The 12,738-nt window shown below is 39.7% G+C and overlaps 1 protein-coding gene across 4 annotated transcripts in view; it reads left to right on the top strand.

Moving 5' to 3' along the window:
- ARL6IP6 (ADP ribosylation factor like GTPase 6 interacting protein 6) overlaps positions 1-12,738 on the top strand; it is a 253,595-nt gene that overhangs the window by 10,869 nt on the left and 229,988 nt on the right. The window contains exons 4-5 of one of the 4 annotated variants that reach the window (XR_007776477.1): positions 3,947-4,426; positions 9,402-9,474. The exons of 2 other annotated variants lie outside the window; for them this stretch is intronic. Coding sequence is in view for 1 of the 2 variants with exons in the window: in XM_050969355.1 (XP_050825312.1) it covers positions 9,402-9,495 (94 nt within the window). In the remaining variant the exon portion in view is untranslated. Of the gene's footprint in view, positions 1-3,946; positions 4,427-9,401; positions 11,016-12,738 lie in introns of those variants that run through there. One more of the 4 variants, XM_050969355.1, reaches the window with a different exon arrangement.

Genomic DNA, 12,738 nt, shown 5'->3' with positions numbered 1-12,738 from the left:
GGGAGACATTTTGGCTTCTTGCACACAGGATTTACTCCTGAAGAAAGTCTATGCCTAAAAATTATGCACCAAAAATTAAGCACACAATATTTTAAAATTCTGCAAATTTATTTTGTCAAATGTGACGCCAGCATGGCAGTGGGGAGCACAGGCCACTGACTGCATTGAAGTAGGAGACGATCCTGAAGCCTCTACCTTCCCCAGTACAGGGACTTAGCAGTGAGGCTTCAGTTGATCCTGACACCGTGCAAGGGAAGAATCTGCCCCAGAAACCTCCCAGGGGTTCTGTACCAGGTGTGGCTGGGCAGGCTGTGGGCTGGGGGGCGCTTAGTGTGAGTGGATCCAGATGTGGGGTGAGAGGTTTCTGTGTGGGGCAGTCTGGGTGCGAGCGGCTCAGTGGGAGATCTGGATGCACAGGGGATTGTTGAAAACAAAAGGGAAATAGTCATGGTGGATTAACTTCAAGAGAACCATGCTAAATCAAAGAAGCAAATGGTATCTAGCTTAATACCATGAAAAAATGTTTTATAAAGCTTTGAAGCTTTTAGATGCAGGAGGTGACAGAAATGATGGGTTTAAAAAAAAAAAAAGACTGCTACTTTATTTTACATCTTCTGTATGTGAGAACTTTTAAGCTTGGCTTGGCTGAAATATGATTGAAAGTACAAATAATGAAGCTAAAGATGAAAGAGCAAGAATAAAAAGGCCAGAGCAATTGACAAGACACTAGAGCCACACTCTTAATCAAGAATAGTAGTAGGAAAAGAAATTAAAGGTGATTTGTGGACATTTTACTTATGTCAAAGGAAAAACTCATTGTGGAATGAAAGGAACCAACGCTACAAGGTTTCTGCTGCACCCCCCATTTTTTAGAAAAGTCCTTTTAAACTCATCTAGTTCGGGGGTTCTCAAAGTTCATTGCAGCATGACCCCCTTCTGACAGCAAAAATTGCTACATGACTCCAGGATGGGGCACCAAAGCCTAAGCCCTGCTGCCCCCAGCAGGGGGGCCAAAGCCCAAGCCTCACCACCCTTGGTGGAGGGGCAAAGCCTTACCCCCACCACCCCAGGCCAAAGCTGAAGCCCAGGTTCTTCCACCCCAGGCAGAGGGCCTGTAAGCTGAGCCCCACTGCCCAGGGCGGAAGCCTTCTCAGGCTTTAGATTTGGCTTTGGCCCTGGGCCCCAGCAAATCTAAGCCAGCCCTCGTGACCCTGTTAAAATGACTCTCAGTTTGAGAACCACTGGTCTGGTTAACATATCTAGTATGAGGGAAACATTTAAAAAACCCTAAAGGATAAATTAGGCAATAACTTCTGCAATTCAGCTTGATTACTGTCTAAGCATAGATTGTCTCTTTCAGGAGGAGAAATTGATTGCTGGATAGGTTGTATGCTATTTCTACAAGACTAATACAGCATTGGTATGGATTCTGATTTCCCTTTGGAGTACATTCTCTTGATTTCTCAGTGCATCATGATATGAATCCACTAACTGGGTTTTCTCTAAAATCTAACACTTGCATATTCAGTTGAAATTAGTTGTCTTGTTACCTTGTGCTGGGAGGCAATGCGCTTTGAGGGTCATATGCATAGTTTGAAGCAACTAGAGTTCAGATTGAAGAGATGAGAAGCTGCTTAGATTCTTATCTTGCATGGGTTTTCTGTGTGTAAACAAAAACTATGATCAAGGACAAAAGTTATACTCCCAAATAGGTGTGACGAGGAACAACTTTAACATTAAAAAATACTTTGTTGTATTAGTTCCTTCAGGTAATTGCTTTTGTGAGCTTTGACATCTAAGTTAGATCAGCTCCAGACTAGTCTTCTGGATCTTTGTAATGTGCTAGTCCTGGGCTTTCAACCTCTCAGTTGGTTTTTTATAGGGATGTTTTTAGTTTCCATGAGGCCCATCATCTGTAGTTCATGCTGTTGCCCATCTTAGCTCTTTAAAACATGAGGTGTGCCTGATACTTAAGAGATCTTATCAATACCTTATTTAACAAAGGAAAGGTACCAATCAACTTTAAATATGAAGAATTCTGCTACTCTCTATGTCTGTTCTTTTTGGAGTTGAGATAGCTTTGGTCAGGTTCGTACACCAGATAGGGAAAACTTTTCCCTTTTCACTGAAAAGACAGCCCGGTAATGTTTCTGCTTTTTGAATTTTTGATACTAAAGTATGTATGTGAACATATCCTGTTTGAAAGCTCTTTGATATTCGAATCACTGGGCTCTAGTTTTAATCTGTGTGCATGAAAACTCTGAGTGTTCTAAGAGATTAAAAGGAAGCTGAGACAATCAAACGTTTTGCTATGTTGTTAAAGTTACACAATTGCCTAGAAGATAAAGGGAGTGGCTAGAAGTGAGTTGGTGAAGTTATGAAGTGTTAGATGGCTTGGTTTGCTAGAATCTAGTAACTTCTGGAAGGTAGGCTGGGCATTTGATGATACGGTTAGATAAAAAGCCTTTCCATCCTTTCAGATTTTCTTGTTGAATTTGCAGAGGTTTGGTTCTCATTCTAACTGTAGTAAATGTAGATGAATAGCTGCAATCCTACAAATGAGTGTTAGGTGTCTAGTGATTTGTCAGGCTCAGATGTACAAATCTGTCTGATACACGTGTGCCTAAAGTTAAGAAAGTGGTAGAAAACGGGTGTCTTGACAATGTTTAATTATACTGTAGAAGAAGTAAGTAGTCAAATGGAAAAGATTTGTACTCATTTCAAGATTGTTGCAAATATTCTCACTTTTCAAGATCAAATGTGCCACATTACATGCAACTTTACCTATTGCAGGGGGAAAAGCTAATGGGATGTTTGATCTTTGCTATTTCCTGGATGTCTGTGACAAAGACTGCTCCTGAATTAAGATGACTTTTGAAGATCTGATTGAAAGACTGTTACAGGAATGTCATGGGTACATTTAGATGACAGTGGCAAAGTATTGTCTTACAGATTGTAATGGGATAAGGATAGATGCTACAAGGAAAGGCTTCACCTTGAAAAAAGTTTTTAAGGTAAATTTTTCAAACTTCCTGAATCCCATTTTCATAAGTGACTTACATTCCTAAACCTCACTGAAAGTCATTGGGGTTAGACTCCTAAGTCACTGCAAACATAGCACAGAATTAGAAGCTTGGGAAAATGTTTCCACATACGGAAAAATGTTGTTTTTCTATATCTGAAAAGAGCATTGTGTTGAAGTTGCTGAAGATGCCATCAGTAAAATGTGATATCCTCAAAATGATGATTAATTGCAGTGGGGAATTGCCTGCCGAGTGAAATAATAGATAAATGGAAAATGTTGTTTTCTATATTCAATTTAAGACAAGTAAGCACTTTTCCATATGTTCACTGTCTCAAGTATTTCTGTTCAATATGAATATGTTTGGCTTAATATCTGCTTTAATCTTTTAACTTAAATATCTGCTATTTCTACCACTAGTTATTGAATAGAGGAAAAACTTACTTTTGTATTACCAGAGAGCTTTTTTGTCTGGTATTTTCCCCACATATTCAAGTGTGCAGACCAGATGGGCAATCTATATGGTGTCACATGGGAAATTAAATCAGTTGGACAGGTGTTATCGGTACACCTGCTTGAATTTGGCACTGTTCAACAATAATGCAGCACTGCTTATTTCAGAATGGAAGATGTCTTAGAAAGTTTGGTCTGATCCAAAAATATGTCAAAACTTAAAAATTGAAGCTATGTTTGCACACTTGTTCTCAACTTTTGATTTAAATACTTAAATGTGATGAAAAGCTTTTTGTAATGCACCTCTTTTGGCATTGTAAGAAGCAGTATGTACTCTAGTCCATTCACTTTTAAATAATCATTCCTTGCCTGTGATGAGCTACTGTTGTATTAGCATGGCTCAAAAATGCAGTTACACATTCATGGAAGTCCTGCTAGAAGTTCAACACTCCGCTTCTTGTTGTGTTTCAGTCACTGGATAGGGACCAGAGCACCAGTCATACACTCAGCATTTTTTCCTCTGTGCTGCCTTGTCTCAGACAGAGAAGGAAATTGAGCCACCTGCATGTTGAACATATTTCCAGGATATGTGTCTATGGGGGCCCACTGCTATCCTTGTGGGGGGAGAAGAAGAAAAGGGACAGCCTAAGACGTGACCCTGACCTTCCAAAAACTTGAAGGGGAGAAGAGTATAACCTTTCCAAAATCACTGTTCTTGCATCCAGTGGGTTTTATGCTTTAATCCCTCCAGTTTATCTCCAGGGCACAGGAGGAGACTTAATGGGAATAGAGGGAAGCATGTGAAAGTAGCAGCAATGGGGCCTGGGGCATCTGAACATGCACTTTTTTATTTCATCTGACCTCAGCCTGGGTGTGTGATAACAGCACTTCGCTTCACTGCAGTGAATAAGGCTCCACCACTGAAGTTTCTCTGCGCCAACACCAGCAAAGGTGAGGGCTCTGCCAATTATTTGGATGTAGATGTTTTGAAGTTATTAGTACAGAACAGTATCCTCAGATTAACTTCCATGATGCCATGCAGCATGTATGCTGCATCTCTTCCCACGAAAATAGATCTTTCTCTTCACCCACTTCTCTAACTTGTCTATCGATGTCACTGTCTTACATAGACACACTTGTTTGTCCGCTCCCTTGCCTCTGTCTGCACACACACTCATACATGGGGCAGTTTTTTTTTGCCAGATGCCTAAATTATCAGAGGACTAAACAAGGTTGAGGGCCTGTAGCCTCTACTTAAAATTGACTAGGTAGTCCTGGGTTAAACTATAATGTCCCTAGGGAGTTAACACTACTCCTACGGTGCTGCAGATTTCAGATAAATAGGGTGAAAGTTAACCTTTACAGTTCTCTTAGATTGGGAGATACTGTGGAGGACACACAGAACAAATAGTGACGGCAATCACTGTTAGAAGTGTTGTGTTAAGTTACACACACACACACCCCCACCCACACACAAACACCCACACACCCCCAAGCAATAGCCAATGCCATAAGCATGCTCACATACCCAAAGATATTAGTCTAATGGGTCTCTCAACAGGTTGTCATCAATCAAGGGACAGTTCCTGCTGGGGTCTTCCTACTTTAGCTCAACCAGGGAACCTCTTATCTTGTTCTGACCATTCCTAATACCTTATGCATATGCATGAGGGTTCCACCTTCCTTTTCCTCATCTGTACTTCTACACTCCATAAATTCTGAGGTGCCCTGCTTATGTCAACCGGTTTCCAGAGTAACCTGTAGTCAGAACAGAACTTTCCCTGATGTTACAATCAGGTGGACAGGTACATTGTGACTTATTTTCCATAACATCACCTATTGGCCCATCCTTTACAGTGATCATGCGGTTTTATTGGAATAGGGTTAGTCTTAGGTAACCCACTCATGTCAAGTTTCCTTAAGCTTGAGGCCTAGTGTGGCTGAGCTAAAATCTCACAGACTTTAGCCTGTTGGCTTTTGCATTACAGTCTTGCTTTACTTACTGTATATACTCGATCATAAGCTGGTTTGTTTATAAGCCGACCTCCCCAAGATGGATAAGTAAAAATGGAAAATTTTTATAACTCATTCATAAACTGACCCTATAATTCAGGGTTCAGCAAACTTTGGCTCCCGGGCCATCAAGATAAGCCGCTGATGAGCCAAGATGGTTTGTTTACGTCGAGCGTCCGGCTTATGAATGAGTATATACGGTATATACCCAATACACACTCATCACTCCTAAATACTTGTCTATCTTCTACTCCCATAGTCCTATCCTACTTGTATCTGTTCATCACACATGAGTACATATGACATAATATGTGAGTGATACAGCGAACTAATTGGCTACAACCTCCTCTGTCCATGAAAAAGCTATGCTTACCCCTCACTATTCCAGGTTGCTTGCAAATAGAGCATGCTGGGACTTGTATTAGGATGCAGTTCGTGGTCCCCACATAGGGCTTCGTTTCCAATGTTAGTTTACTAGTAGGTGTCTACATTTGAGACTTCCCAGGAGCTGCATGAGCCGGGGGCGGTCACTGCTACCTTTCTTCTATCTATGTCTTCATTTGGGGTGTAGAGTGAAAATTGTTCTGATGGTTGTCAGGGTTGAATTTTTTTTTTTTAACTGCAGTAAGTGAAACTTCATCAGCATTAGGAAAGTCTCTGTGGTCAGCTTTCACTGCAGAATGGGCAAGCAGTGAGCAGTAGCAGGGGCATTGTTTATAGATTTAAGACGACACCCCTATATAGTATGGGCTTGCATTCAATTCGTCTTTGGAACTATGAGAGCTAGGAACTTTCTGATGAAAACTTAAAGCCAAATTCCTAGGCTGCTTGGTTGTCCTGCCAGCTTGTGGAACTCACAGCCTTGAGTTGGGTGCCCAGGCTCCATAATACACATGGGGAGATAGGCATCTAAGAAAGATTGACAAAAACCACCATGCTGGGTGTGGAGCTGCCTAAGCTAGGCAGTAGGAAGTGCCAGAGAGAGGGATGGGGCCTAAGTCCCCTGCCTCAAAGGAAGTTAAGCACCTAACTCTGGGGTTCCCTAGGCACTTATCGGCTTGGAATTCACGCTGTGAACCCTCTTCTGGAGGTAGATGCCTAAGCCAGAAAAGCTCTTTCTCAAGAAAAACAGGAGGTGATGGTGGTTGTTCCAGTTCCCTTATAGCTAGTAGCCCAGTGGTTAGGGCAGTGGCCCAGTATGTGGGAGACCTGCTTTCAAATCCCAGTTCTGCCTGATTTGGAGCAGGGACTTAAATCCAGGTCTTACTAGGTAAGTACCTTAATCACTGGGCCATTGGGTAATTCTAGGTTGTAAGTTTGGGTTGGGTCCCATTGGCACTATTCCACTATTAATTTAAAAAACAGACTGGTAATTGGAGCATGGACTGGAACCTGAGCCTCCCAGGTGAGTGCCCTAACCACTGGACTCGTCAGTCTCTTTGGCCTGTATTTATTCTTGTTTTCTCTAATGATTTGTTTCAACTGCTAAGTAAAAACACTTTATATTAAGGGTGTTGGTGGTCAATATTGCTGGTCACAGATTCCCAAAGAATCAAGTAGGTGCTCAAACAGAGGTGGACCTGCCAGGTAAAGCGGGGTGGTTGTACAAGAACAGTGCACCCAAATCTCAGTCTGAGTAGAACTGTAAGATTCCATCCTGAGGCAGATAAGGGCAAGAGGCTTGAGACCTGAGACAGGTGTTCTGAAAGAACAGAAAGGGGACAGAAGTGCAACCAGCCTCCTAATCGTGAGTATATTTATAAATAAATTGAGTGACTGAGATGAGCTGCTGAGCTTGCTCTGTGTCCGCCACACAAAATACATTGTGTAAGTAGACTGTATTGTAATGCAAGTGCAGGGGTGGACAGTGTTAAACCTGTGCATGCAACCCTAATTCGTGCCTTTCAGTTACTGTGCAACTTCAGAATTTTTAACGTAGTCATAATGTATCATCCTTGCATCTTTTGTTTTGTGTTGCACTGTAGAGGAACTTTGCAAAGCATTTGATAGTTTCCTTTTTACAGTGCATTTGGCAAGGTTAAACTATTAAGGAGACAAAATCAAGTTTTCCTGAAATAAAACCTTCAGAAAATATGATCAGTTGCAGGTAGATCTGTGACTTAGCTCAGTTAGAAAAGGGAAGTAATATAGTTCTGAGATGCGTATTCTAATTCTGGATACTTCACCTAGATTTGACCCTGACACAGATACATATTTTCTGCAGTTAAGGTAGAACTGTCACTTGTGTTGTACTAAAGTCTTTGCAAAGTACTAATATGACACTTCTAAATGCTGAAGTATATTAAGTTCTAAAATAAATTTTTATATTTTAATTATTCCATGCTACTCTCTAGCATGCTCGACCTAAATTCTGCACCAAGGCTGCTTGTTTTCTGAGGCATGTTGAGATTTCTGCAACAGTTTCAAAATTCAGAGTTCTTGACTATCTGTGGGAAAGAATAATACGATGTGGGCTATATTCCTTGTGTTGCTGATCTCTATTTTGGAATGTTTCAGTTTATTCTCTGCTCAAATTTTTATTGTGCCATAGAATTGTGTCTTGATAACTTATACTGCATATTGTCTGCCAGAGGAAAAGCTAAAGGCTTGTGCACCCTGGTAGGGAGCTTTTGCATTTGTTGGCACCCGATAAGGGATAAGAAATGACTGCAATGAGTGGGGTTTTGGGGAGGGGTGTGGTTGTCATCAAACAGTCTGTTGAGAGCTGCTGCACTAGCCAGAGTGACCATGGTTGATGGTAAACCATTAATTTCCATCCTATCAGCCTTTAACTACAAAAAACTACTGACTGTTACTTTTCACTGAGTCCCACAGTGAGGAATAGCTGGTTGTAACTGGTAAAATGATCTGTTAAATCATTGTCACGTTACATTATCATCAAGTTTCTGTGTGTGTGTTACATTGAGATGCAGGGTCATTCATACTTCGAAGCTACTGTTTCAATCTGTAGACTCAGTTAGTACTGCACGGTTTTACGTATGGAAGGCTAGCTTCAGAACCATAAAAGATAACAGCATATTTTAAATGAAAGCTTAGATTTTTGTGGCAGAATCTGCAGCCACAAAATTGTGGAGAATATAGTTCTGGTTATATTATACAAAGCTTGCTTAACTGTACTTTGTAAATTAGAAAGATCCAGTGCTGGCAGAGCTACCTGTTTGTAGTAATAAGCATACTACTGGCCAGAAAAGTGTGTGTGTTGGGGGGGGGGGAGGAGTTTATAGACATGTTTTTGTCAATATTTTGTGATGTGGTTTAATGCACATTTTCTTCCCCTCCTTTGGTTGAGCTTTAGATGGGACTTGTATGATAGGCTGAACAATACTGCCAATGATGTGTAAGCTGTTCTTTGGCAAAGATGGTTTTGGTGAATTCTTGTTCTGCTGATGCCTCTTGGAAATCCTAGAATGTCTTATCAATTTAGATAAAATTTTGCTTATCCCAGTTTTGTCTTCTGTTATTGCCTATGGACACTTAAGTTAACAATGTTCCCCCTGATCCTCCCCACACACACACCAGGATATTCGTTTCTTAAAATTAGCAGTATTTCAGTCTTCATGCCCAGTCAGTTCTCTGTAGTCTGAGCAGAGAGGTAAGCAAAGATGCTAGTTATGAGGTTTTTGTGAATATGGGCAGAAATTCACTAGGAGTCCAACACAATTTAACTTGCTTCTGATCGTCCCAACCCCCTGAAAAGCCATCAGATGGTGCGTGATCATCAGCTATCCTAAGCCTGTCTTGAACTGAAGACCTAGATGTCACTTTCCAATCCTCTTAAATAGTTACTGCTCTTAGAACCATAAAGGTCTCAATATACCTTGGGTAACTTACTTGTGAGTTCTTATTCTTACTGTTTTTTGTTTCTTAATTAGCATTCTGTTTTTCTCTCTAGGAGACTGACAGGGCATTCCTTCCACATGGGCTATAGTATGGCAATACTGAATGGCATTGTGGCAGCTCTCACCATAGTCTGGTGCCTCATTTGAATCCTATGCTGGCTCGGTGATCTTCAACAGATCAAGATGCACATAGAAACTACTATAAACTGTCCAGTCTGCTTTTTTTACAACACTGTGGAATGACATTTCACATCTCAAATAGAAATGTCTGCCTTTCACTGTATGTTTCAGATTTATAGATGAAACTTTGGGTTTATATTTATAGGGTGTTTGCTTGAGTTGCATTAAGAGTCAGGAGAGGGGAAAATGCCAGATTTTTATAGGCAAATGTGAATTTGTCTTAAAACAAGAAGAAATATTTATGAATTGAAAATGTTTTAAACCCAGGGGATGACACTTTGATTGCTGTTACTGTATAGAAGAGTCTTATCTGCACTTCCAGCTATACTAAAGAGTACAGATTAACATGACACTTATGAATTTAACCATATATTTAAAATGTACAGTGTAGCTAATAATAAAGGCCACTAACTTTTTTTTTCACTGTACATGCTATTTAACTTGTATTTGGCCTAGGCAGTGAGAACTAGATTAACTTTGGCTAATCTAGTCAGTTTTATACTCTGAGTTGCCAGCATTTGTGCAATACTTGTTTATAACACTGCAGAGGACAATTTATTTAAATATTTCATCAGATTTTTTAAAAAAAATTAAAATATTTCATTTCATATTAGTTTTTATAAACTATCCCCTCCTCATTTTGTAAACAACCTAAAACTTGTGCCTAAATCACCTGATAGTGTTTTTACTTTGGAGTAATGCAACTATATGCTACAACTACTGTGTGTACAAAAAAAGTTTCACTAAGAATGTGTGGAAGCTTCTCCACTTTGTGCCATTAAAGTACAGAAAATATTGCCTAATCTTTTTACATGGTAAATTAATACATAACATCAGTTTCCAGTATCTGCAGTAGGGTACCTCACTGAAGAACTGCAGGAGTTATTTTTATAGCTTTTTGCATCTTTGTAATGTATGTAACTGCTCAGCTTCGTACAATATTTTTCTTAATCTCTTAAAAGGATCAGGAGTCTACCAAACAGTTAAACTGCAATGGCATAAGTGTTGGAATTTCATTTTTTACTTATCTTGCTTCACGTGCTTATTTGAAGTGTGTAGATATTTTAAGATGTATATTGGTTGTATTCTGTAATTAAAATGCTTGTAAAGTTGATTAGAGTAAAACTCTTGTAAAAGTATAAAAAAAAAATTATTTCCAGATTGCAAGTTAATTTGTGTAATTTAAAAAATTAACATTTTGTAAAATGTGCAAATCAGCAGTTCAATTTGGACTTAAACAAATGTAAACAAATCACAATGTTCACTTAAAGTTGACTACACTTTTAAAATGTATGTATTGTTTACATATAAGGGTTTGCATGTTTAGTATATTAAAGATGAACCAATTCCTTTTTCTAGTATATTAAACAGATATTGATACTGAATTCAGATCTTTTCATGCTGTAAACCCTACATATATACAAATAGCTTTAGTCAAATGCAATGCTTACTTTTTTACATTAAACAAAAAATAGTTTAAGATCCAAGCACTTGTTAATGTTTTTTTTACATTTTTAACCAATGTTCCTATTTGTATAATACTCAGTTGGTTTGCAAATGTGCCTTCAGATGTATTCATAAATTGAACTTTTAAGGATTCCCGCCACCTCCCTCATTGGATGAGCTTTTCTCCATCACATCTGTGCAACCCTCAGTTAAGCCTGGAGTTAATCTGGTTTCATTGGTGTAATAGCAGAATTGACATAATTAGACAAATTAAGTCTATGTGGGAGCTGGTGCAAGTCTACTGATGTAACTGGAGTCTAGTGCTGAATTTGTCCCTATGTCTTAGTCTTCCCTCTATGAAATGGATACTTCTGCAAATCATTTGGGAACTTTCCTCATTATAGTAATGTTACAAGTGAGTTAAGAGTCTTCATTTTTCTGCACCAGGGCAGATCACATAATTTCTTGTACAGAGCAAATGGAAACAACACCGCTGAATCTGTTTGATAGTCTCTGAAATTGCATACACGAGCCTGGTTGGATTACAGACTGCAGTTCTGTCTTATTTGGTGGAGCAGCATCGCTACCCTGTCTAAATATCCTGGATTTAAAAGATCAGAGTAAATCTGAGGCCTAGACAATTTACAGCATGCATACTAGTCTGCAGCTACCCCTGCAACACAGCACAACACACTGACCTCAATATACCTTTAGGAGAAGTAAAGAAGGCTGATTACTGCAGAAACTCAAGTGAACCCTTGTACTATAGAGAAAGAAGTTAAACAACTGCAATGGAGTTTCAGGGAGCTTTGGATAAAGGGACTGGGGAAAGAAATCAGTACCAGCTCTGGCTTCTGAAGGCTGGAGATGCTGCTTCTGCAGTGTCCTGCTAGCCTGCTGTCTTCCATCTCCATCCAAGTGATTTGTGTAGTGTGTTTTGTATCCAAGAATCCATCAGCCATTCAGTTGGTGATAGGAAACAGATGAGTGCTTCTCCTTAGGAATTAGCTATCATACTGGCCTTCAAGATTTCCCTGGGTAAAATGGAACGCAAGAAGCAAAAGAGAGACTCCCTGTTACCTTGGATATCTCAGATGCCCAGTCATAGCAGCAAGGTTAATTTAGGCTTTTAAAAGAAAAAAAGCAGCAGCTCAGCTAATACCAAGAGTTGTCCAGCCATAATATGGACATCAAACATATGCAAGAAGTTTCCTGTTATGTCTGGGTTAGCCCTAGAGGATATATAGAGTCTGATTATTATAGAAGCTGCTATTACCTTCTGAAACCTGACTACTTCATTTGTATGTGTATGCTTATCTGCTTTAACCTTGTAACCTTTTTTCCTAGTTAATCTTTATACTATAGGATTGGCTACAAGCATTGTCTTTGCTGTTAGATGTAAGGTGCAAATTGACTTGTGACTTGTCCTTTGGGACTGGGAGTAAAGTGAATATTTTGTGATCTTTGGTGTAAAGTGGCCATCTATCATAGGCCTGGTCCACACTACGCTGTTAAACCGATTTTAACAGCGTTAAATCGATTTAATGCTGCACCCGTCCACACTACACTGCTCTTTATATCGATTTAAAGGGCTCTTTAAATCGATTTCTGTACTCCTACAAAACTAGAGGAGTAATGCTAAAATCGATATTACTATATTGATTTAGGGTTAGTGTGGACGCAAATCGACATTATTGGCCTCATTCTTTTACAGTAGCTACCCACAGTGCACCGCTCCAGAAATCGACGCTAGCCTCGGACCAC

This window comes from Gopherus flavomarginatus, chromosome 10 (assembly GCF_025201925.1).
Source record: "Gopherus flavomarginatus isolate rGopFla2 chromosome 10, rGopFla2.mat.asm, whole genome shotgun sequence".
NCBI lineage: Eukaryota > Metazoa > Chordata > Testudines > Testudinidae > Gopherus > Gopherus flavomarginatus.
Note: the sequence above shows the minus strand (reverse complement) of the source record. Positions and strands in the feature narration are given on the sequence as shown.